This window comes from Drosophila nasuta, chromosome 2L (assembly GCF_023558535.2).
Source record: "Drosophila nasuta strain 15112-1781.00 chromosome 2L, ASM2355853v1, whole genome shotgun sequence".
Classification (NCBI taxonomy): Eukaryota; Metazoa; Arthropoda; class Insecta; order Diptera; family Drosophilidae; genus Drosophila; species Drosophila nasuta.
Window position 1 is genome coordinate 17,466,243 of NC_083455.1, and position 22,191 is coordinate 17,488,433.

Sequence of the window (22,191 nt, forward strand, 5' to 3'; positions counted from 1 at the left end):
TTAATTTGTTCAGCCAACTCGCATGATTATGATTTACACACACAACTATTAGCATAAAGATGGAAATAATCGATAACGAGAATGTGCGCGCTGATGCTTAAAAGAAATGAGGATATAAAGTAAATGCAGCCGATATCGTAAATACACACATATACATATATAACACAGTGTGCTTCACATCATCATCAACAGCATCAGCATCAGGCGAGTCGATGTTATATGACGTGCATTACATTTGGTTACTCTCGGTTTGAATTGCGTTTTTGCTCTCTCTCTCTTTCTCTCTCTTTGAGTGGTCGCTCGGTTAGTTGAGTTGCATGCAAAATGCCAAATGAAAATAACACACAAAAAAACACACACACACACACACACTGAACTGAGTGTGTGTGTTTGCACAAGTGGCCGCACTTAGTCGCTGCTTTGCCTCTTGCTGCTGCTGCTTCTGCTGCTGCTGCAGGTGGATGCAGAATGCTTTATGTTTTCAAATTAAAGTCGAAAGCGTGGCAACACTTAATGTGCGCCACTAGAAGCAGATTAGTTGCATTAAGGCAAGAAGAGGGGAGGCAGAAAGGGAGGAAAGAGGTGAGTCTTGGACCCAGGTCTCAATATTAATATTTTAAAGAGCAAGAAGAACACTGCAGGCCGTCGAAAGAGACTTGAAGTTGAGCATTAAAATTTAAATTGAATTGCACTTGAGCAAACTTTAGCTTAAGCTCTGGAAATATCTGCGAAGGAAGCGCATTTTAAAGTTGAGATATTAAGGTTGGCAATTAAATGGGATAATAAAATAGAAACTGGAAATTTATAAAGCTTTAATTGCTAAGCACATTATTAGAAAATGAAATATCGTTAATATATTGCAGTTGTCGATATAACTTAATAATCTAAAATTGCATATTGTTTCAATTTTATCGTTTGAAAAAAGTTAGTGATACTTTACCATGTATTCTAAGAAATAATTGTGATCGATTCGATGTTTTTTATATAACCAATGAAGCGTCAGTCTGATTGTAAAGTGTGATCAGAATATTTTATAAAGGTTGATATTTAATATACTTAATTTGATGTTTATTGAAAACTGAATTATTATTTTCAAAATTGCGAACTAATTGCAATTGCAAAAGTATCAACTAGTTTTTTTAAAGCGCCCTTTATGCTTTCCTAAGCCTATTTTATTTTATTTAAAAAATAAATTTACACTAACTTATTTCTAGAGCATTGGCTTTCGTAAACCTATAAACTTTGCTAATATTCATCAGCAAAGTTCGATTGGAAATGTAAGGTCGCGCTGTCAGAAAATTGACAACTAAATATTTGTAGAGAGTCTGGCAGAAGTTTCGTTGGCATATCTCTGGCATAACATTTGCTGCAACTGCCGCAAAAGTGCTTGCAACAGCAAATTCTCTGCTGCAATTGCAACAGCAGAGCAATGGAGGAGGTGTAAGGAGGGAGATGACAGGATCAAACTGTGTGTTGGCAGTCAGCCATGGCAGGACACACACCTCCCCACCTTCCCAACTCCCCACCACCATCAGCAGTAACAGCATCGACACGCATCAAATTCAATGAATTTTAAATTTTTTTTGCCCAATGTGGGTGGGAATTTGATTGTTGTTGTTGTTGTTGCTGTTGTTGCAGTTGCAGTTGCAATGCTATGCTACTGGGATTATGATAATATAGCTCAAGTGCAGTTAGCTTTTGCTGCTGCCGTTGCTGCTGCTGCAATAATCATAATAATAATGCAAGTGCTGATGCTGCCGATGGAGGCAGCGGTTGCATTTGATAACGATGATGATGCAGCAACTCTCCCTTTACTCCCCCCTCTCGCTCTATCTCTGTGGGAATGGTAATGGCGATGTGACTCTAGAATGTGGCGGGGCAAAGGCCATTTGGCTCTTTAAGTGTTTGGCAAGTGGAGGTATTATTCTCTGCTCATTATAATGATCACAATTGCACTTCGATAAGAATATTAATAACACTACTTAATGCTATGCTTAAATAAAATGCTGTGTTCGCTACACTTTTGAGCTAATAATCAATATTTTCCATAAATAGCTTAATTATGATTTTAATTGATTTCGACTCGAAAACAGAGGAAAATTCATGTACTACCAAAGTTTCTAGCTATTGCTGTTGCAATTATAAACAATAAAATGAAAATTTCGGCACAATCGAAAATTCGTAACCATCGATGCGATGATAAAATGCAGAATAATTATGCGAAATAATTGCTGTGAAAAAATGTTGCTGGCAATTGCAAAAACTGCATACATACATATATTAGTGTAATTAGATTTTCGCACTAAAAGCTAGATAGATGAATAAACGATCTTCTTGGTGGTTGGCTTTAAAAATGCTGGCGAAACAAATGCAAGCAAAAAATGACGCTTTAATGAACCGCATTTAGGCGCATTAATTATTTAGTTGGCAGGAGAGAAGGGAAGTTGCTTTGCACTTCCGGTCGAAAGCTGGCGGCCAATTGCATATTTGATAACAATTAATTTGACCAGCGGCGCATTTTGCGTGTTTGTGCAAATAAATTAGCTCCTACCTCCAACACATTATGTGTTGTCCCCTTGTGCAAACACTTGGCGATATGTTAAATGTGCGCCAATTAGTTAGGGACCAAAACTCTTGCAGAGCACAGACTGTGCCCCATTCGCAAATTTTAATTTATGCAAAATTAATTGAGCAATGTTAAATGGCAAAATTAACTAAAAGCGAACTTCACTCCACTTCACCTGGTCACTGATCTCTGGCCCTGCCCTCATCCCACTTGTAACTGGGACAACCAACTACTTGGGTGAGAAGGGGAACAGCGAAGAAGTAGGTGCTGAATATTCCTCTCTAGGGCAACAGCAATGTCAGCAGTTGCCATCGACTGCAAACCTTGTCATGCGATATCATTGAGGTCGGTCTTAGACTGCGAGTTGAACTCACGTCTCGCATTTCACTTTGTGTGACTGACTTGGCGACAACTGTGTGTGTACTTGTGTGTGTGTGTGTGTGTTTGTATGCTGTTGGTAGTATGTGTGTGTTTGTTTGTGTGTTGAAGGCTGCTGTGGTTGAGGCTTTCCGCATTGCGTTTTCTTCACGCAGCGATTAATTTACCAAGGCCAAGGCAACGTCAGCTAACATACTAGAATTCTTGGCTGATACCCTGTAACTAGTGTGAATAATTATCAGATTAGCTGGTATAAATGAGTTGCAAAATGCATCTCGGATTTTGTATTTATAAGAATCTTAAAATATTTATATGTTTGTCAACTCATGTTTCAATAGAGTCTTGAAGTCGTAATTCTAATCTTTTAGAATTATTAAAATATGCAAAATCTCAGAATTTAGTGATGGCATATTGATGCCATATCATTGATATTTCTTTTTAATAATATTTAATAATATTGTAATATTAATATAATATTATATTTTTTAAAATATTTTATGGCATTATTTTTCTATTTTATCATAATTTGAAAAGCTTAAATCACTACAAACGAACTTAAATCGTAATAGATACTTAATTGACTTTTTCTGACTTTTTGATTATGATTTTGCGCTGACTGACTACAAACTATTTTAATATCTATTATCCTTATCTTTAAGAAATATGCAAAACATGAAAAATGGCTGGATTTGGTGATGGCAAATTTATGGCACATCTTTGATCAGTCTTTAATATTGCGATAAATTTTAAATTTATTTTATGAATATACTATTGCCTGTACCTATGTCTATTTAAGCATCGTATTGCATATATCTTAACAGTACTCAAATACACTTCTGATAAAGTTATATAAATGTTACAATATTACTAGCTTTGCCACGCTATCCAGATTTGCTAGCCTATTACAAAGATTAAGTCACTAAAAACAAACCTAAAATTTAACCAACCGTAATAGATACTTAGTTGACTTCAGACTTTTTGACAAACCAATGACTTTCTTAAATGAATTACCATAATTTCTAACACAATCTCTTTCTTCTCTTTGCAGAACGCAAGCTCTTTGTGGGCATGCTAAATAAGAAGCTGAACGAGAACGACGTGCGCAAACTATTTGAAATTCACGGTGCCATCGAGGAGTGCACTGTGCTGCGGGATCAGAACGGTCAGAGCAAAGGTTGTGCCTTTGTCACATTTGCCACCAAACACGCCGCCATAGCGGCCATTAAAGTTGTAAGTAGAGTAATCTTTACATTGCTTTAAGAGCAATCTGTTTACACTTTACTTTTGTAGACTATGAATCAGAATAAAATCATGGAGGGCTGCACATCGCCGTTGGTTGTTAAATTTGCGGATACGCAAAAGGAGAAGGAGCAGAAAAAGATTCAACAGATACAGGCAAATCTTTGGAATTTGGCCACAAACATCAATATACCATTGGGACAGACGGCGACCAGTGTGTCGACACCGATACTGCCAAACCCACCGCAACAGCCGTCCCCAGTGATGGGAGCCGATGCTCTAACACCTGCCAGCATTCAATTGCTGCAGCAGCTACAGACAGTCGGACTGCATCAACAACTGCTGCAAGGTATGAGAAATACTATATAAATATTACATTAACTAATACTAATTTATACCCTTTATTTTCAGCGCTCACTGGTTTGGGTGCTGCACAGCAGAACAATTCGACGCAGGACACGACGAGTGCGGCTGCAGCTGCTGGCTTACTCAATCCACTTTCCGTACAAAATCTGGCTGCCATTGCCGCCATGACGCAGCCGAGTCTATCGAATGCTGCCACCTCGCCGGGCAGCGCGCAATTGACCAACACTGCGGCACTTTTGTGTAAGTCTTTCTCCCCCACACACACACACATCGAACTCTAATCAACTAATTTCCATTTTGCTGTCAGCCTTGACAGCTGCCCAAAGCTTTCCCTTTTATTCATACACTCTTCGACTTCGACTTCCACTTTATCGATTTCTAATTATTTTGTCGCCACTCAAATGTGTCGTCCTCTTCTTTTTGCTCTCTTTGTGGAGGTCTGTGTGTTTATTGCCTGTAATGTCTGGGCAAATCACTTGTGGCTTTTGTGTTTAGCTAGTTAGTTTGCTTTTATTTAGTCGCGTGGTCTTCTGCTTGCCACTTGCATAATGATGCCATGTGGTTGCCGCCTTGTTGTTGTGCTGTCTCTAGAATATTGTGCGATAATTGGGTTAACTAAATTGCTGACGTGAGAATTGCTCAAGATACGAATATAGACAGTTTGCATAGCAAACGCTTATTAATGATATTAGCCAAGATGTCCGTTTACGTTCTCCTTGAACTCAATATTCTAGCAAGCAGGCTTAAAGCAATATTTAATGTGTTTTAAAGACTTCTTTCTTTTCTTCTTTATTTATAAGTATAATCAGATAACAATAGACTATTTCAATAATGCTTCCATCTATTTTTAAAATTATAATTCTCTTAAACTCTTTTTTAATATTCACTTATAAAAATAGGAATGACTTAAATAGGTAGTTAGCAATATGCTCAAGTAATTCTTCTGTAATTACAAATTCATCCTTTTTTGGGCCAAGGCATTCCATCTTTTCCTTGCACTTAATTGAAGTGAACATTAACTCAATCCTTTTGCCATCAAATCAATTCCATTCTATGCGCATACAATCTTTTCTTGGATGCTTTAAAATAAATCTGCCTCATGTGGCAGATAATTGGATCAATTAGCCTAATTCATTAGCTAGACGCGTGTGTTGCCAGTTGAAAAAGCACTTTCTCTGAAGTTAATTTTAGATCCGAGGAATGGACTGCTGTTTTCTTGTCTTGTTTTCTGCCTGTCAATCTTGCGTTGTCTAAAAGAAAATTCGGTCAGAGTTAATTGAATTCGTTTTCAAATTACTTCGAGTGACTGAGTTTTGGGAATTGTGATTGCCTTAAGACTTTTTATATATATTAAGTATGTATATAATCGAACTCAACTCTAACATGCATATTATTTCTCTCTTTCTCCATGCTAACCAACGTGGATCTAACAATGTATATATAAATTATGTTTTTTAACCCCTACAAACACGTGCACACACACAGGTCTCTTAAGAAAAAAGGCAGCAGCTGCCAAATCATCATCAGCAGCAGCATCGTCAGGTGAGAGGAAGAAGATGTTGTAAATTTCTGCTTTTGATTTGAATTTCGATTTGCTGCGCCTGATTTTGACGCAGAAATTTCGTTTTCCGTTTCCGTTCGTTGTTTGTTTTTCTTTCTTTTTTATGGTTTCATTGATGATGCAAAAAAACTTAATAATAATGGTTATTAAGCTGACATTTAAAGCAAACGAAGCGATGCTTATGCCATGTAACGCTCACGTGGCTGCAGTTTTACGTCGTCGTTTACGTCACGCGCCAAAGTTGATGGCCGTAAAGCAGCAGCAGCCAGAACAACAACAGCAACAACAACAACGATGGCAAGTGCTGCAACAACTACAGCGCAAAAGTCAAGTGAAGCCGTAGCAAACGAACAGCGCACAAAATTACAAGTTACACTCTCTTGTGAAATTAACAACACGGAACTTATTGCAACAGAGTAGCAACAGCAACATCAACAGCAGCAGCAACAGCATTCGAGGCAAAAAGCAAGTGCCAAAGGAGTGGCAATGAGTCAAGGGAAATTGTGAGTGCAGCAAATGGGGGGGGGGTAGGGGAAAAGAGGCAGTGACTCTCATTGACTTTTTTTCTTGCCGCTTTTTCCGCTTTGGGGGCAAATTGCAATGGCGAAGCAAGTTTCAACTGCAACTTGCAGCTATCGCGCCAAAAACCCTCGCTGCAGCAGTTGCAAGTCCTTGCAATGTGACGATAAAAACGAATGTTGTACGAATGCAACATAAGTTGTCTAAGAATTATGGCCTGTCGCCTGCGCTGCCAATAGATCCCAAGAAACAGACATAGAAAACACAGGGCTAAAAGAAGAAGAGTCTCAATGGGGAGAAGTGGAAAATATTCGCTTAAAGTGTCAAAGAAATAAGTTAAGCAAGACAGATAAAAAAGCCTTTCTATACTTCTACAAATGAATAAAGTTTTCAGCTTTAAAGAGAAGTTACAAATATTTGCTAGAACTGTGAAAAAATTATTTTCATGGCAAAGGCAAAAAAGGCAGAAAAAACCTTGCGTTAATTTTAAAAATAAATACAACTTTTCAGCTTTAAAGAGAGGTAGACAATATTTGTTATAATTGCCAATAAATTACTTTGAGTGATGGAAAATTCCAAAAAAAAAAGTTCTGCATTAACCGGGTAATCGAAGAGAAGCGATATCTTTGGAAAACATATTTAAATTGGCAGTTCATGAGTCTTAAGAATCTTCAAATATATATCTGCCTTCTGAGAACTTCCTGAAAGTCCAAAAATATCTTCAGTTTCCATGAAGAGCATCAAGATTTACCCCTTCTCTTCCATTTAACTGGGTTTTTTCGCTGCCTCACGCAGCTATTATTGAGTTTTTAACAACGAAAGAAAATCAACTGCTTATCCCCAGCTCCCATCTACAACTCTCACTCTCTCTTCTTTCTCGGAAATCCCCCTAAAAAATATTCGCACTAAGCTGCGCATTACCAAGTTAATTTCATGAGCATCTGCGAACCGTGAAAAAAGTGCCTGACTCAACCAGAGAAATGCCAAAAACAACACAATACAGGAGAGTGAGCATAAGGAACAGAAAAAACGCCAAGTTATTTAAGCGGATTTTTCGTGTCTGCCTAAACTACAAATACAGCAACAGAAGACAACAGCAGTTGTAGACAAAGCACTTGTCTTTGGCCACGCCTCCTTTTTTCTAGAAGCTGTTGCCTATGCTTGCGGCTGAGTTGTGTGTTGTGTGCACTTGTGCGTGCTCATCATGTGCCACTTGAACGATTTCCGGGGCACTTAATTTAATGAAATATTAAAAATTCCTCTAAAAGAGAAAACCTCCACGTCGTCGTCTCCTCTCGAAACAAATAAGAGGGGAGAAATTCTGCAGAAATTGGGCGAAGAAATTGTGGAAACTACTCAACCAAAAATCTTGGAGTTCATAGTCTCTCGTTTTGCTGCCCTAGCATTGCAGCTGACAGGGGTCAGTAAAGAGAAAAGAAAACTCACACACACACACACACACACGCTTACATAGCGCCTATTTCCCTTGGGGCAAAAAGATTGCGGAGAAAAAAATTATGTGTAAAATGAAAATTTTCGGAGTTTTCTCCTTGCCTAGAATTGCCTCTTTTTTTTGGGAGCCAGCTGAAACATAAACTATACTATAAAATCACTTTTGGAGTTTGCATTGTGTTTGCTGTCGTTGATTGCTGTTGTTATTGTTGTTGTTCTCATGAAATGGGCCAACAAATTGCGCTCTCTGCGCTTTGTGTTTCCTACAAATTGTTTACGGCAAACACACACTCAAAAGAAAAAAATACAACATGTGCCTATAGATGGAGTCTTAATTGTTGCTGGCTTGTTGCCTCTCTCATTCTATTGTTTTATAAAATTATACACAAAAGCACTCTTTGAATTAGTTTTAGATTTAGTGTAAGATGAATCAGATAAAAATTGTATAAGTTATTTAAGAAATACTTTTGTAATGCAAAAAACGAAAACTGCAATCGGATCTTTGTGTGGCAATCTGATATATTTTGTGCTCGTTAGTATATTTTAAATGTAATACACTATCGATATACCAATTATTACTTTTGGATTTACTTATTCTTGTTACCTTAGTCATTCTGTTGTTTCTAATAAAAACAAAAAATTGTATTTACAAGTATTGAGACACGATTTAAATTAGTTTTCGAGAATTTATTATAGGTTGATAATATGGTACATTTATTTTGTTGTTGTGTGATTTCTTTCTTTTAAATGGTACTATGGCATTTCTTTACCATATTTCATTCTTCCAACTTTCATTCTTGTTTTTTTCTTTATATTATGTATTTATTATCCATCTCTTCGCTTCAACTGTTAATATATTTACCTTCATCAAATCGAAAGTCTTCCACATTCTATGCTCTTTTTGTGTCTAGGCTTCGCATTGCCTTTTTTGAGAGCCAAGTTAAGCCATTGCCACAGTTTGAATTGGTCTTTATTAGCATTAGCAAAAATACGAGAGTATTTGGCAACAAAGAATCAGGCAAATCCTGAAACAATCTCAAGCGCATCCAATTCAAAACTTTACCACCACCCCCAAAAAATATAAAAAAAAAACAAAATCAAAAGCCAAAAAGTAAACAAAATCAAAAAAGAAAAGTGGAAACAAAAGCAGACGAAGCTGCAAAAGCAACAAACGGCAAAATCTTAATCAAAGTTTTGTAAAGTGCAGTAAACTATGTAGTTTATACTACAGCTCCCACTTTCCACTCTGCAACCCTGCCGCCTCCACTTTCACAATATTCGAGAGCTGATTTTTAGGGTGCTCCATTGTCGGAACACGTTTTCAACTCTGTTTTCAACATGGCTCTCCATTACGTTTGTTTATACACTTTTTCGCTCTTTGCACTTCAAAATCAACAACATCAGCAGCAACAGCAACAGCAGCTGCAACAGCAACAGCAACAACAACTGCCGAAAGTCTTGAAGTGCCTGCAAGTGGCAAAGTCTTGGCTAGACAAAAAAAAAATAAAAAATAAACTTAAATAGAGTACAACAAACTCGCCTTGAAATTGCAAAAATTTGCTAGTCCAAAAGTCAATGCCAACGGGCAACACTCGGAAAGGAGAGACAGAAGAAGCAAAGGCATTAAATAATTTTTGTTTTCCACTAAAATCTAAATGAGAGGAGTAGATTAAGTAACTATAGTTTGACTAATGCATATCCTGTTATTTTTTAAAGAAAGTTAAAAATGTTACATATTGAATTCTTTGGCGAAAATATTAAGTGTGGGACTATTTAAAGTGAATAAAACATATACCAAAGTATTTTTCTTATTTTGAGTAAAAATGAATCTTTTAACTCTTGATTAGTACTTTAATTAGTGCTAAGAATAATATTTGAATTTTTTTTTTTTTTTTGTTTTAAGATAAGTGCAAAAATAATCGAATTCGAAAACTTTCTATTTTGTATATCTTTTAAGTTTAGTCAGCTCTTCTTTTGACTGCATTTTTGAATTGACAAAGTCTTGTCTAGTATAAGTATTATATTTATATTCCTTTTATTTTTAATAAAGTTACCCAAATTTAGAGTAGTCAAGGGAAGGGCAAAACTATCTTAATGTATGAAGTCAAAAAAATTAAATTTTTGATTTCATATTGTAATTTCTCTATTCTCTACTCTATCCAATTAGAAGTCTTTAGAATGTATATACTTTACTTACACTCTACAGGGTATTGAGAGTATCAAATGATTGCAGTCAACTCAGCAACATTTGCGTTCTGCATTTGTTGTGCCTCAGTTGATTGTTATTATTGGCCAGGTGAAAGGTTCAGTTAGTCTGTAGCCTAACAACATGACATGTTGCATGCATTCTACTTACACTCTGTTCTTCTTTTGACTTTTGTCTAAGAGTCGAGCATTGCCTTTATCCTGTGCACCTCTCTGTCTCCCCTCTGGTTGTCTGCTTTTGCTCGCCATCAACAACAATTAAAACAATTTCTTCAATTTCTTGGCAAATATGCAAAACTTGTTTGAAAACTTTGCTTTTGTCGTTACCTTTGGCTGTTTTTTTTTTCTTTTGCTTTTGCTTTTCTTTTTTTTTTTTTTTTTGTTTGTTTTGTTTGTATGTTGCCAAAGACTGTGCAGGCTTCTCTTTCTGCAGCTTGGCAAGCTGTTAAATTAAAAATGTTGCCCCCCAAAAATTGATTGCAACACCTTGCAGCAGCAGCAGAAAGAAGGTGAAGCAACTGCTACTGCTGCACATGGGGTAAAACTTTTGAAATTAAATCTGTAAAATCTCACAAAAGTTTCCAAATGTTGCTGCGTATGTGTGTGTGTGTGTGTGTAAGAGTATGTGTATTTCGTTTCTTTGAAGAACTTTTCGTATAATTTTGTATGGCATGGAAATAATTTAAAACTTGACTGAAATTCAAACTTGCCTCGCAGTTGCATGATATCGCTATCTCCCTCTCTCTCCCCCCGCTTTCTCTCTTTCTCTCTGTCAGTTGATGGCTTTCGTCTCGTGACATCATAACTTGTTATTAGCCAAATTAGTTATCAAATGCACTGGACGCTCATTGTCAACGCCAAAAACACCCAAACACACACACGCACACACACACATGCAGTGGGAAACTCATTAATAACAGTCGAAGCTGTGGACAAAGAGGCGGGGCGGGGGGCGGGGACATGTGGCAGTTGGACAACTGCAAACCACAAAATTGCATTGCATGACGGGCACGCAAAACAACTAAATAACAAACAACAGGCGTCAAATTACACACAAAACACAAACCAGAGACCTGAGCATACAAAGCGAACACGAGCGAGTGAGAGAGAGAGAGCGAGAGAGAGAGAGAGTGTAAAAAAAGAGACAGAGAGAAAACTATAGCTAGAAACCAGTCGGTGAGTTGTGTACCACATGGCGTATGCACAACAAATTAATTTTAGATTTATATAATGTATTACTTTTACAACACTGCTTCGCTCTACAATTGTATATCCATGTGTCTGTCTCTGTGTGTGTGTGCAAGAGTGTGTGTGTTGCTGTTGCTGGAATATAATCAAATGTCGCTCGCGTCGCGTGATGTGGTGTGTAAAATTCGATGATTAATTACGTCTGACGCGAGGTCAAATGGAAGGTCAGCTAAATCCACATAATTATGTAGTACCAAACGTTATTATATAGTTTGATTTTAAACTACAGTCGTAAATCGTTGCAGAGTGTATAACGTGTTTTGTTCTTTAATGGATGACTTAGGAAAAGTGTAGTACGGTAGTGTAGTAGTGTGCAGTACGGATTTTAATTTTAACATGATTTAATTTGCGTATTTTAGTAATGGAAAATCTCTCTTAAGGATATATTTATTTACCATTCTGATTGCACGTTCTCTTTATTCAACTCTTAAACGTCAACTGCCAGATACATCTTTAAGCATCGTATTGCATAACAGTACTTAATTGTACTTATGTTATAGTTATATTAATGTTGCAATATCGGTAGCCTTGGCATAATATTATGCATCCTGCACTGACAGCCTGTTGTCATCCTGACCTAGAGATTGCTCTCAGGTGTTAGTCGATAAACACAAAATGCTTGTGGTGAATTTTTTAAGCCCATCGGCATTATTAGAAATTTAATTTAGCCTATTACACAATATTAAAACGGATTGAATTGAAAGTAACTTAAATGTAAAAGTACTAAAAAATATTTTTGGGAATAAGTTATTGTAATTGTCTGCAACTTGCGAGCTCAATTTCATTCTCGTAATTTCATTTCTCTTTGTTTGTTTTTGCTTCAAGCACTGATAATACAATTCCTTTGTATATTAAATTTATTTATAGTATTTTTTAAATTCTATTTATATGAAATAAAGTAATATAAAATGTATTATATTCTTTCTTTTTATTATTTTTAAATTATTGTATCCATGCTATTTTGCTCATCTGCCTAAACCAATTTCAACCGCAATTATTAATCTCTTTGGCACTACGATTATTTTAATTGTAATTTGTTTTCATCTTCTCTTTTTTGGACAGGGTCTGATCCGAATCCATTGGCATCGGCGTATATGTCAACAGCCGCTGGTTTACCGCAATTTGGAAGCACCACAGCACTGTCCACCTCCCCGTTGGCCAGCGTTGCGTTGAGCGCTGCTGCGGCTGCCGCTGCGGGCAAGCAGATTGAAGGTGAGTGAAATAAATTGTTGAATTTGTTGGGGGTTGAGGGGGAGGAAAGTCGAACGAACGAAGAGTGTGTCAGCGAGGAGAGAGAAGCGAAGAAGGGGTAGATTGCACAACCAACTCGCACACACACACACACACACACACACGCACACACACACTCGCTCAGTCGCGCACAAATAGAAATGTCTAAACGCCAGACAATTTGATAAATGCTACAAAATGGCTGACTGCGGTTCTGTCAGTCAGTCATTCAGTCACTCAGCCACTCAGTCAGTCCATCAGTTTGTCCGTCTGCCACACGCTTCTGCTGCTGCTGTTGCCTGCCATTATATAAAACTGAATGCTGGCGTTCTTGCATCAGCTGCTGCTGCTGCTGGTGCTGTTGCAACATCAAATGCATTAACCCGCTCATTGCTGTCAGCGTCATTCGCATTCGCATTCATTTTGCGGTTTTTCTTTCGCATCCTTTTACTGCTGCTGCCTGTCACGAACGCTGTTTGGTTGTCAATCTACTTAGTTATTTGCTAGATTGTTCTTCTCAGCATCAGCATCAGCTCGAGCTATTGCGCAATGTAAAAAGCTGACTTTGCAGCTTGCCACTAATGTATTTATGAAGAGATGCAGCAGCAGGCAGGAAAAACGAATGAAACGATGCACACAAAATGCAACTTTAACTAGTTTAAATTGTTGAATATTCTATTGAATGCAATCTCAAATACGAAATCGAAAGGGAAATGTAATTCACAATTGAAAAGTTTGTGGCATTTAGGCAGCTTATATTTGAGTAGCTTAGTTTCTGAGATACAACACACAACAACAACATCTCGAATATGGCAAGAAACTAAGTATTAGCTACACATAATGCCCCATTCTCGATTTCGATTTCGATTTAAACCTTCGGCTTGATTGCATTGCTGCCTGCCTCCACACAAATCCCAATCCAAGGCAGCCAGTTTTTCAATTGGAAGCAGCACAAAACTTACTTGGCAAAGATAAGAAAAATCAATAGGATCAATCATCTTATACACTTGCCACACACACACATAACGTCAAAAGGGATGAGGAAGAGGAAAAGGCAGACACACAGACAACTAATGCGAATATATATGAACGGTATTTTGCTGCAGCTTAAATTTTTATCAGCTTTTGACACAGTGTAAATATTACACACTTGACACACAATTCCATTAGTCAGACGTGAACGTCGATATCAGAAAATATTGCAACGTCTCCGCTGCTGTTGCTTTTGCTCTCGGTGTGTGGCACACATAACATTAAAGTTGCAACACCACATGGCAGCTAGATAAGCAATAAGAGAGAGAGAGAGGAGGGAGGTCATTGGGGAGCAACGTCAGTCGCTAAGCAGATAGTCGACGATGACGATGACGATGTCGCTGACGCTGGGGCAGAATGCAAGCGGAAAATGTTTTGGCGTTGCACTTTTTGCCATATTTCCGGTTACATAAGCAACAGTCGTTGTCGCAAAGCAGAGAGCAGAGAGCAGACTCTGAGTCTAGTGAGACCACCGAGAGACATTCGGCGAGCCAGTCACATATGTATCTAAGTATCTGTGTATCTGTAACTCGAGTTGTACTTGCTCTGTTGTGTGAGATATATTTTTGCAGTTGAGTGACTTTTGTGTAGCATACATTTCGGGATGCTTTGTCTGTGACTTGTTTGGTTTGCTGACTCATGACGTCTCCTCCTCCTCCATCCACCTACTATCCAAAAATTCCCTCGTGACCAACAAAATACATACTGCAAGACGTAGTCATGACTGTTACCCAAGTATGTGTCTGTGTGTGTCCACATACAAACAAATTGCGCATGTTATGCGACATGCGAGCTGCCATGTTTCCTCTTACTTCCCACGCTTCACTGCATTTAATTCTAGGGACAGCAGCAGAGTGTCGTAAGATGTGCGGGGGACGCATAGCCAACTACTTCATAGTTTTCGTAAGATCATAAAGTGGCAAAAAAGTTATGCATGATCCATAATTAGTCGTATATTAAGATGTAGTTAGTTACACCAACACACTGTACAAACTGAGTGAGGATTTGGGATTTCTTCTCCATGCTCCAGTTACGCAAGTATCAATTGCAGCTTATGCGCATTAGAGACTCTGATTTAAGTTAATTTGATAAGGTTAGCAGTCAAGTTTGATTCTGATAGAATAAAACGAAATTAGAAATAGATTCTGCCTAAATAGGTTTTGATATTTATATAGTTACATGCAGCTGATTAAGTAACTTAGTTTGTTAACATCTTAAAACAGAAGAATAAAATACATTTTTTTATGTAGATACTTTCTTACTTACTGTTATAATAATATAAAAGTAACTCGGCTACTTTTCTTGTCTACTATTCTTTTATATCTCTCCGCCCACATTCATATTATTTTTTTGAGCTATTGCAATGAATCATTGCATTTTTTTTATTTAGATTTACTTATGTATTCATTATAAAAAATTTTTTTGTGAATTGAGTCTGAACAAAATATATTATATATCAGTAATCTATTTGTGTTATTTTTGTCAATTCAAAGGGTTTTTTACAATGATCTGTCATGACTTCATGTTTTCTATAAAAAAGAATCAAACTTTTAAAGTGCTTTTAATGACAAACGATTTTAAAGGTCTGAAAGTATAACTATTTCTGAAAATTTGAAAAAACAATCTTTTTAAATTGTTTATAACAAGTGCACTGGTGTAACTTTTTTAACATGAAATTCTATAATTTAGCTCAACTCCTATCATTAGCTGCTACTGAGACAAATATCCAGAGTCTATTCTTCCGACCTTTAAATAAAAAAAGGCATAGAAATACTATAAAATTTATGTGTAACCAAGTTTACCACACACGATTTTTATTCGTATTCGTGGCTTTTTACTTTCCTTTTTCCTGCTTCCTCCTTTGCACACACAAATAGACTTCCTGTTTTGTCTCATTCCTTTTTTTTTTGCTTTTCCCTTTTTCTGTGCTTTCTTTCGTATTTCTTTTTTTTTTGGTGGCGAGGCGGTAGTTTTTATGTGTGTGCGAAAAACGATTTCCTATATTGCATTTTCCTCTTCCGTTGAGCAAAGATGCCGCATCCGTTGGTGACGTTGTCCTCGTCGTGCCACGTCCTTGTGCTGTTTCCCATTGATGCACATGCACATGAACATGCACATGTACATGTAACTTGCCTCCAATACATCTTTGCCACGCCTCTTCTGCTTCTTTTTGCTTCAGCATGTTTGCTAACAAGCAGCGGGGCCAACAATTTTTTGCCATATTCTCTCATCGCGGGGCCACAATTTGGGAAGACTCTCTCAAGGGCAACAAATGGAATTTATATGGCAGCATAACACATCTGGTTGCATACATATTTATTGATTTTCAACGTCGTCTGTGGCAATATGTCGCTAGCTCATAATCACTCACTTGCCGAGGAGTCTAAAGCGGACTTTTCCGCAGTTTGTGTGAAGTCAAGTTCATTGCATGTGTCCAGCTAAAGTCGCAAATCTTTTTGACTTCCTCTTGCTCTTTCACTCTTGGATGTCACCACTGAATGTGTGTGCCTCGGTGCTTGCTTATTTTATATTCCAACTTCCGGCTTATGCACATGACTTTAATCTGGCTGCATCCGGTTGGAGGTCTCTTGGCTAACCCGCTCACAACTTGCCTTCCTTTCCTCCCCCTCTCCTTTCCCTCTCTCGTCGTTTGTCACTGTCATATTTGGCTGTCTTTGTCTGCGTGCCTCGGCTTTTAAAGCATTGCATTATATTTATTTACTATATATACTCGGTATAATACTTCTTCCTTTGCAGCTGCCTGCAGCAGCAGCTCTTTATATATATTTCTTCTTTTTTTTTTGCTCGCTTCCTGCTTAATTTTGTGCCTGTCGTCTGCGCCTGTCTACATGCTTATAACTTGTTTCCTGTTGTTGTTACTCTTCTTCTGCTGCTGCTGCTGCCTCAGTCTCTTCTTTGCTATTGTGTTGTTGTTTATGCTCATGTCGTCATTTGATAAATTTCACATGCTGAGAATTTATCTGCTGCCTGAGCTCCTCGCATCGCAGATTGCACAAATCTCATGCATTTTTTTTTGTTTGTTGCTACAAACTTCGATTTCAGATTTCGTTTTTCATAAAAAATGGCAAGAAAACGCTGCAAATCTTGTCAATGTTGCCTCGCAGAATGCAAAAGAAAATGTAACTTTTTGATGAAAGTGGGCAAAACAAATATGAACTAGTTTAGCTCAGCAACTTGTGATGACAATGAACTACAGAGATAAAGTGCTTTAGTTGATGCTGTAGCAAGTTTAAGCACAATACGATAAATATGTTAATTCAGCCAAGTTGTCAACTTATCGTGCTCATCTCATTGCGATAATCATTATCGTTACTTTTAATGTAAGAATGTAGTTGAATAGATTCATTGAATTAGCTACAAAAGAATGTTTTGAAAATGGGAGCAGATAAAGAAGGCTTGGAAGACAAGTTCATAAAATATAATAGTATTACTGTTGAAGCTGTGTCATTACATTGTTATCAACTATTGCTTATATTCATGCAAATCTCATTATTAGCTCCTTTTCTTAACAGTTCTCAAAGTTGTCTACAAATTGTGCAAATAAATGCCTTAATTATTTGATATGATTTAATCAACTTTAAGCGATAATGCAAAGAGTTTTTCATTCGTCCTTTAATTACAATAGCTTTGCTGTCTTGGCAACAATAATTTGTGATTGCGTATACGCACTGTGTGCACACACGTGTTGCTCGTTAGTCGCTTAAATTCAATAGCCATAGCAACAGCATTTTTTTAATTGGCCCTTATGAGTCTCTAATTATTGTAATAACACCCCGACATTGGCCTCTGCCCACTCACTCCTTTTCTTTCTGGTGGTCGAATTAATTGTTAGGTGTGCAAAATGAGAGAGAAAGAGAAGAAGCCACAGCTGTGCACAGCAGAGTGTATACAGCATAATGAATATAAAAGAATACTTGAGAGATGAAGAGGGAGAGAACGGCAGACGACGGCGCCTCTCAATTTGCTTTCATTTTATAATCGCATCAGTCACTCAGATTGTCAGTGAAGCCTTTGATTTGTGTCTTTGTTGTTGTGCCAGTAAATTCAATCAAACTAAACGAGGCAACGCCGCCATTGCAATGGGTAGGCGTGGATTTATATGAGAGACTGTGGCTGTAGCTGTTGTCGTTGCACTCCCAGTCAAATGCCTAGCGACAAAGCTGACAAAGATGTATCAATGTTATTAATAGCGCTTCTGGCAAACGATGATGGAGTTGACATCCCCATCGAATATGATAACAACAGCAACACGGGAATGAGAAGGAGGACATCAGCGTAGGCACAAAGTTATTTGATTACAATGCTATAGCTTTATAAGCTTATGTCCGTGTGTGTGTGTGTGTGTGTGTTGTGGGCGCAAGGCATTTGTGGCATGCACATAAATAGTCATTGTTGTTGCCATTTGCTTTGGCATTGCATTAATGATTGAGTTGATGTGCAGGCACTGCAGATTAATTACGTATACGACGAGGATTACAATGGGAGGGGAGGTCAACACAGCAGACAGAAAAATCAAAGCTGTTGATTGACAGACAACTCGAAAATGCCATAAATATGAAATGAAAACATTGCGAAAATTCCATAAATGCTTTTAGCTGCACAAGTGGAAGGAAGTCTGACAGCGACAGCAGGCAAAAAACTGTCATAAATATGAAATTATAACAATTAAATATAAAAAACAAATACAGAAATGGATGTGAAAATTAACCTGAGTTTGATTGACACTTTGCTTGTGCTATGCAGTAAAGCAGATGATGGTTTTGCCAGCTGGTTGGCTGTCAAATTTGCAAACCGCAAAACGCCAACTGCCACTTAAAGCGTCATTAAAAAGCAGCGCGAAAGTGAAAACCTAATGGCAGCCATCTCAGACACACTGACTGCCTGATGACTGGCTGCAGATGTTGCAACTGCTACTTTATACTCTGTTGCTGTTGCTGCTGCTGACGTTGACAGTAATTTGCACGAAAAGTGCAAACCGCAGCAGGACGCAGCTGTTAATATGCGACGCCAGAGACGGTAGCGACTGCACGTGCTGCTAAACAAAATGCCACACACACACACACACAGACACACACACTCCCACACATACTCACAGAGACTATGCGACGGCTCTTGGTCGCATCATTTCCGCATCCGTTTTGGCAATCAGCTTTGCTTTGCTCTCTCTCTCTCTCTTTGCGCTGTGAAAACCAACGAACATCTGATGCTCGCTCGCAGCCGTGTATATAATTTTAGCTTCTGCTCAACTTTGAGCTCATTCGAGCAACTGTCATTATGTGTGTGAGAGGGTGTGCGTGTGTGTAAGTCCAACACGTGTGCGAGGTAAATTAATTGCTCATTTCAAAGATGAGACCCACTGATGATGAGCTACCAAAATGTCAGTAGATTGACAGTGGACCTTAGATGCTTGCATACGCTGAGCAAGCTTTAATAATGCCAACCTCAATGGTCACTTTAATTACAATGAAACTAAGAGAAAGGCAGCTTTTAATCTTGCTAAGATTTGGAAAGAATTTTTATTTATTTTGTAATATTGTTAATAGCCAATTTATTTACTATTCACTTCAATTTCTTGCTTAGATTTGGGCAGTTCTCTTTATAGTAATGATTGATATTCAAATTTAATTTCTGTTCTAATTTAGTGAATAGCTTAAACATTAACTGCTGTGTTGTGCATTTAATATTTAACTACAATAGTTTGTCATTAATTACGCATCCATTAACTGATTATTGTCGGTCTTTTTCCAGGTCCCGAAGGCTGCAATCTGTTCATTTATCATCTGCCACAGGAGTTCACTGATACCGATTTGGCCTCCACCTTTTTGCCATTTGGCAATGTCATCTCGGCCAAGGTGTTCATCGATAAACAGACTAGTCTATCCAAATGCTTTGGATTCGTTTCCTTTGACAATCCAGAATCGGCGCAGATGGCCATAAAGGCCATGAATGGCTTTCAGGTGGGCACGAAACGTTTAAAGGTGCAACTCAAGAAGCCCAAGGATGCCTCCAAGCCCTATTAAAGAAAGCAAAGAAAATAAATGAGAAAAAAGAGGAGAGAAATTTCTACAATTAACAACAAGCCACAACAACAACAATAAGAAAATGAAGAAGACCAACGAGAAGAAAAAGATCAATACAACAATAGCTAAAAGAGCAACAAGAAATGTATTTTTTTTTATTATTGAATACACCAACAAAAAAATTTGTCAAATGGAAAGAAGTCCAATGAATCGAGTCAACCGTGTGGAGCGCGCGTGTTTAAAGTAGAACCAAACAAGTCAAGAACCCTACGTTGTACGTATTTCCCCACTTCAATTTCACACCCCAAAATAAATAGTTACCGAAAACAACAAAAATACTTTTGAAAAAGTTATGAATTTGTGCCAAAAAACCCAATTTTGATATAGCACGTTAAATGTTGAAGTAAATCCAAATCAAATCGATACCTTTAGTGATTAGTTTAGCGTTTAGTTTTTGCGCCTGTCTCGCAGTTTAGTTTGTCAAACAGTTTTTGTTTGTTTACACGCCTTGAAGTTTCTTTCACACACTGAACGACACACTTGTTAATCCTTTTTTTAAGCTCTGTCGTATAGTAATATATATCAACGCACATATATATATATATCTATCTATCTATTTTTAACAAATATTTTTTGTACACTTTTCTATCGAAATTACATGACATCTGTTTAAAGTGTTAGCTCTTAAGTTTTTGATATAAAACAACAACGAAAACATAACCAAAAATCACCCCAAAAAAACAAGAAAAAAAAGTAAAGAAACGAACCCATTTTAAATGATCCGCACTTGTCTCATGTTTCATTTGTACATCTCATGTTGCAAGTCACAAGTTTTGAACGTTGAAAACAAAAGAAAACACCATCTGAAGTTCTCTATATACTCTATACATAAATATCTTTATATATAAACATTTCTTTATATCTACTCGTTTTGTTAAATGGATTTTCACTTTTTATATGCTGATGCGTATATAACCTATATAGTAAATATATATCTCTAGTTGTAGTGCTTAATTTGATTTGTTAAAAGCCAACATTTTTATTTGTACTGAATGAAAGAAAATAATGTTTTTGTTTATACTTATCATTATTATTATTATTATTATATATTTTGTTTAGTTTTTAATTAATTAACTATAGCACTCGAACCAATGAAATCATAATCCAAAATCAAACTGAATATTTCTTATTATTTTTTATTTTTACTTTTTATATACTGAATTTTTTATTTTTATTTTCATTTTTTCATTTTCTTTATGCTTTAATTTTCTGGTATTATAACTGTAGCATTGCTTTTGGCCGCGCAATTTGATTGTAAACTTAATGTCCAAAATCGGAATATATTTTATGTTAAATTACTTAGTATCAGCTACAAACTTTTGTTTATGTAAACTACACATACACACACATTGAATTCACATATACGTACTCACACTTGCATAAGCTCACACACAAACATACACACATTTATACGTACATGCATATCTATATAAATATCTCTAAATAAAGTTTTGTTTTCTGTTTCAAAATGCACATTCGCAATGATTTGTTGTGTCTTTTTTTTGCTTTGATATCGTAAACTGAATTATGCATTGTGACAGTTACTAATTGATATTCCTAATTCATTTATTTTTTTTATCTAAATTAGATGCCAAGTTGACGTTTTCAAGTTGCTCTTTCAAGCTGTTATAATTTCTCTCTGTTTTTCGAAGCTGCCAAGAGTAATATGGTAAGTATTTTTAATACAAATTGAGAATAAAATCAGATAGAATCGTTAATCTATAATTTATTCTGTTTCGTTTCAGTGCTGTCGTTCTGTATTTCGCATTGTACATAACATATATATATTATGCTGCCCATCAAATTGCTGTCATAAAGATATTCGCAATAAGTGTAAATTTGAATCCTGTACAAATATGATATATTTGTAAAGAAGAAACCCCCAAACAAAAAACGGAACGTAAAAGAAACATACACAGAAAACACCTTGTAGACTATTTATAATAATAATACTTGTAAAATAGCAGCATATATACCATTTTTAATAAAGCTTGCGAAGCAAACAAATTTTAAACTAATAAAGTACATAACAAGATAAGAATAACTGAATGAAAATAGTGTATGCATATACTCCAAATAGTGTGTTTAAACTTGTGTTTACCGGAAAAAAAGCATTGACAAATCAAAGATTAAGAAATTGATTCTGAAATTTAGCCAGACAAAAGGCAGCTTTTTGAGATAGCTTGTTTTAGCTAGTTTTATAATTTCAAAAAAAAAAAAAAAAAAAATAACGAAAAAAATGTATATTTAACATTGCAGCAATATTTGTTTAGCATCAATTAATTTGTCCACTT

General features: G+C 36.7%; 1 protein-coding gene across 4 annotated transcripts in view; it reads left to right on the forward strand.

Moving 5' to 3' along the window:
* LOC132794752 (CUGBP Elav-like family member 2) overlaps positions 1-21,904 on the forward strand; it is a 146,087-nt gene extending 124,183 nt beyond the window's left edge. For 3 of the 4 annotated variants that reach the window (XR_009633331.1, XR_009633332.1, XR_009633333.1), the window contains 7 exons: positions 3,993-4,174; positions 4,235-4,532; positions 4,595-4,789; positions 12,597-12,746; positions 19,566-20,111; positions 21,486-21,566; positions 21,643-21,904. Coding sequence is in view for 1 of the 4 variants with exons in the window: in XM_060805065.1 (XP_060661048.1) it covers positions 3,993-4,174; positions 4,235-4,532; positions 4,595-4,789; positions 12,597-12,746; positions 19,566-19,837 (1,097 nt within the window). In the remaining 3 variants the exon portion in view is untranslated. Of the gene's footprint in view, positions 1-3,992; positions 4,175-4,234; positions 4,533-4,594; positions 4,790-12,596; positions 12,747-19,565; positions 21,196-21,485; positions 21,567-21,642 lie in introns of those variants that run through there. The other variant, XM_060805065.1, reaches the window with a different exon arrangement.
* The last annotated feature ends 287 nt before the right edge of the window (positions 21,905-22,191 follow it).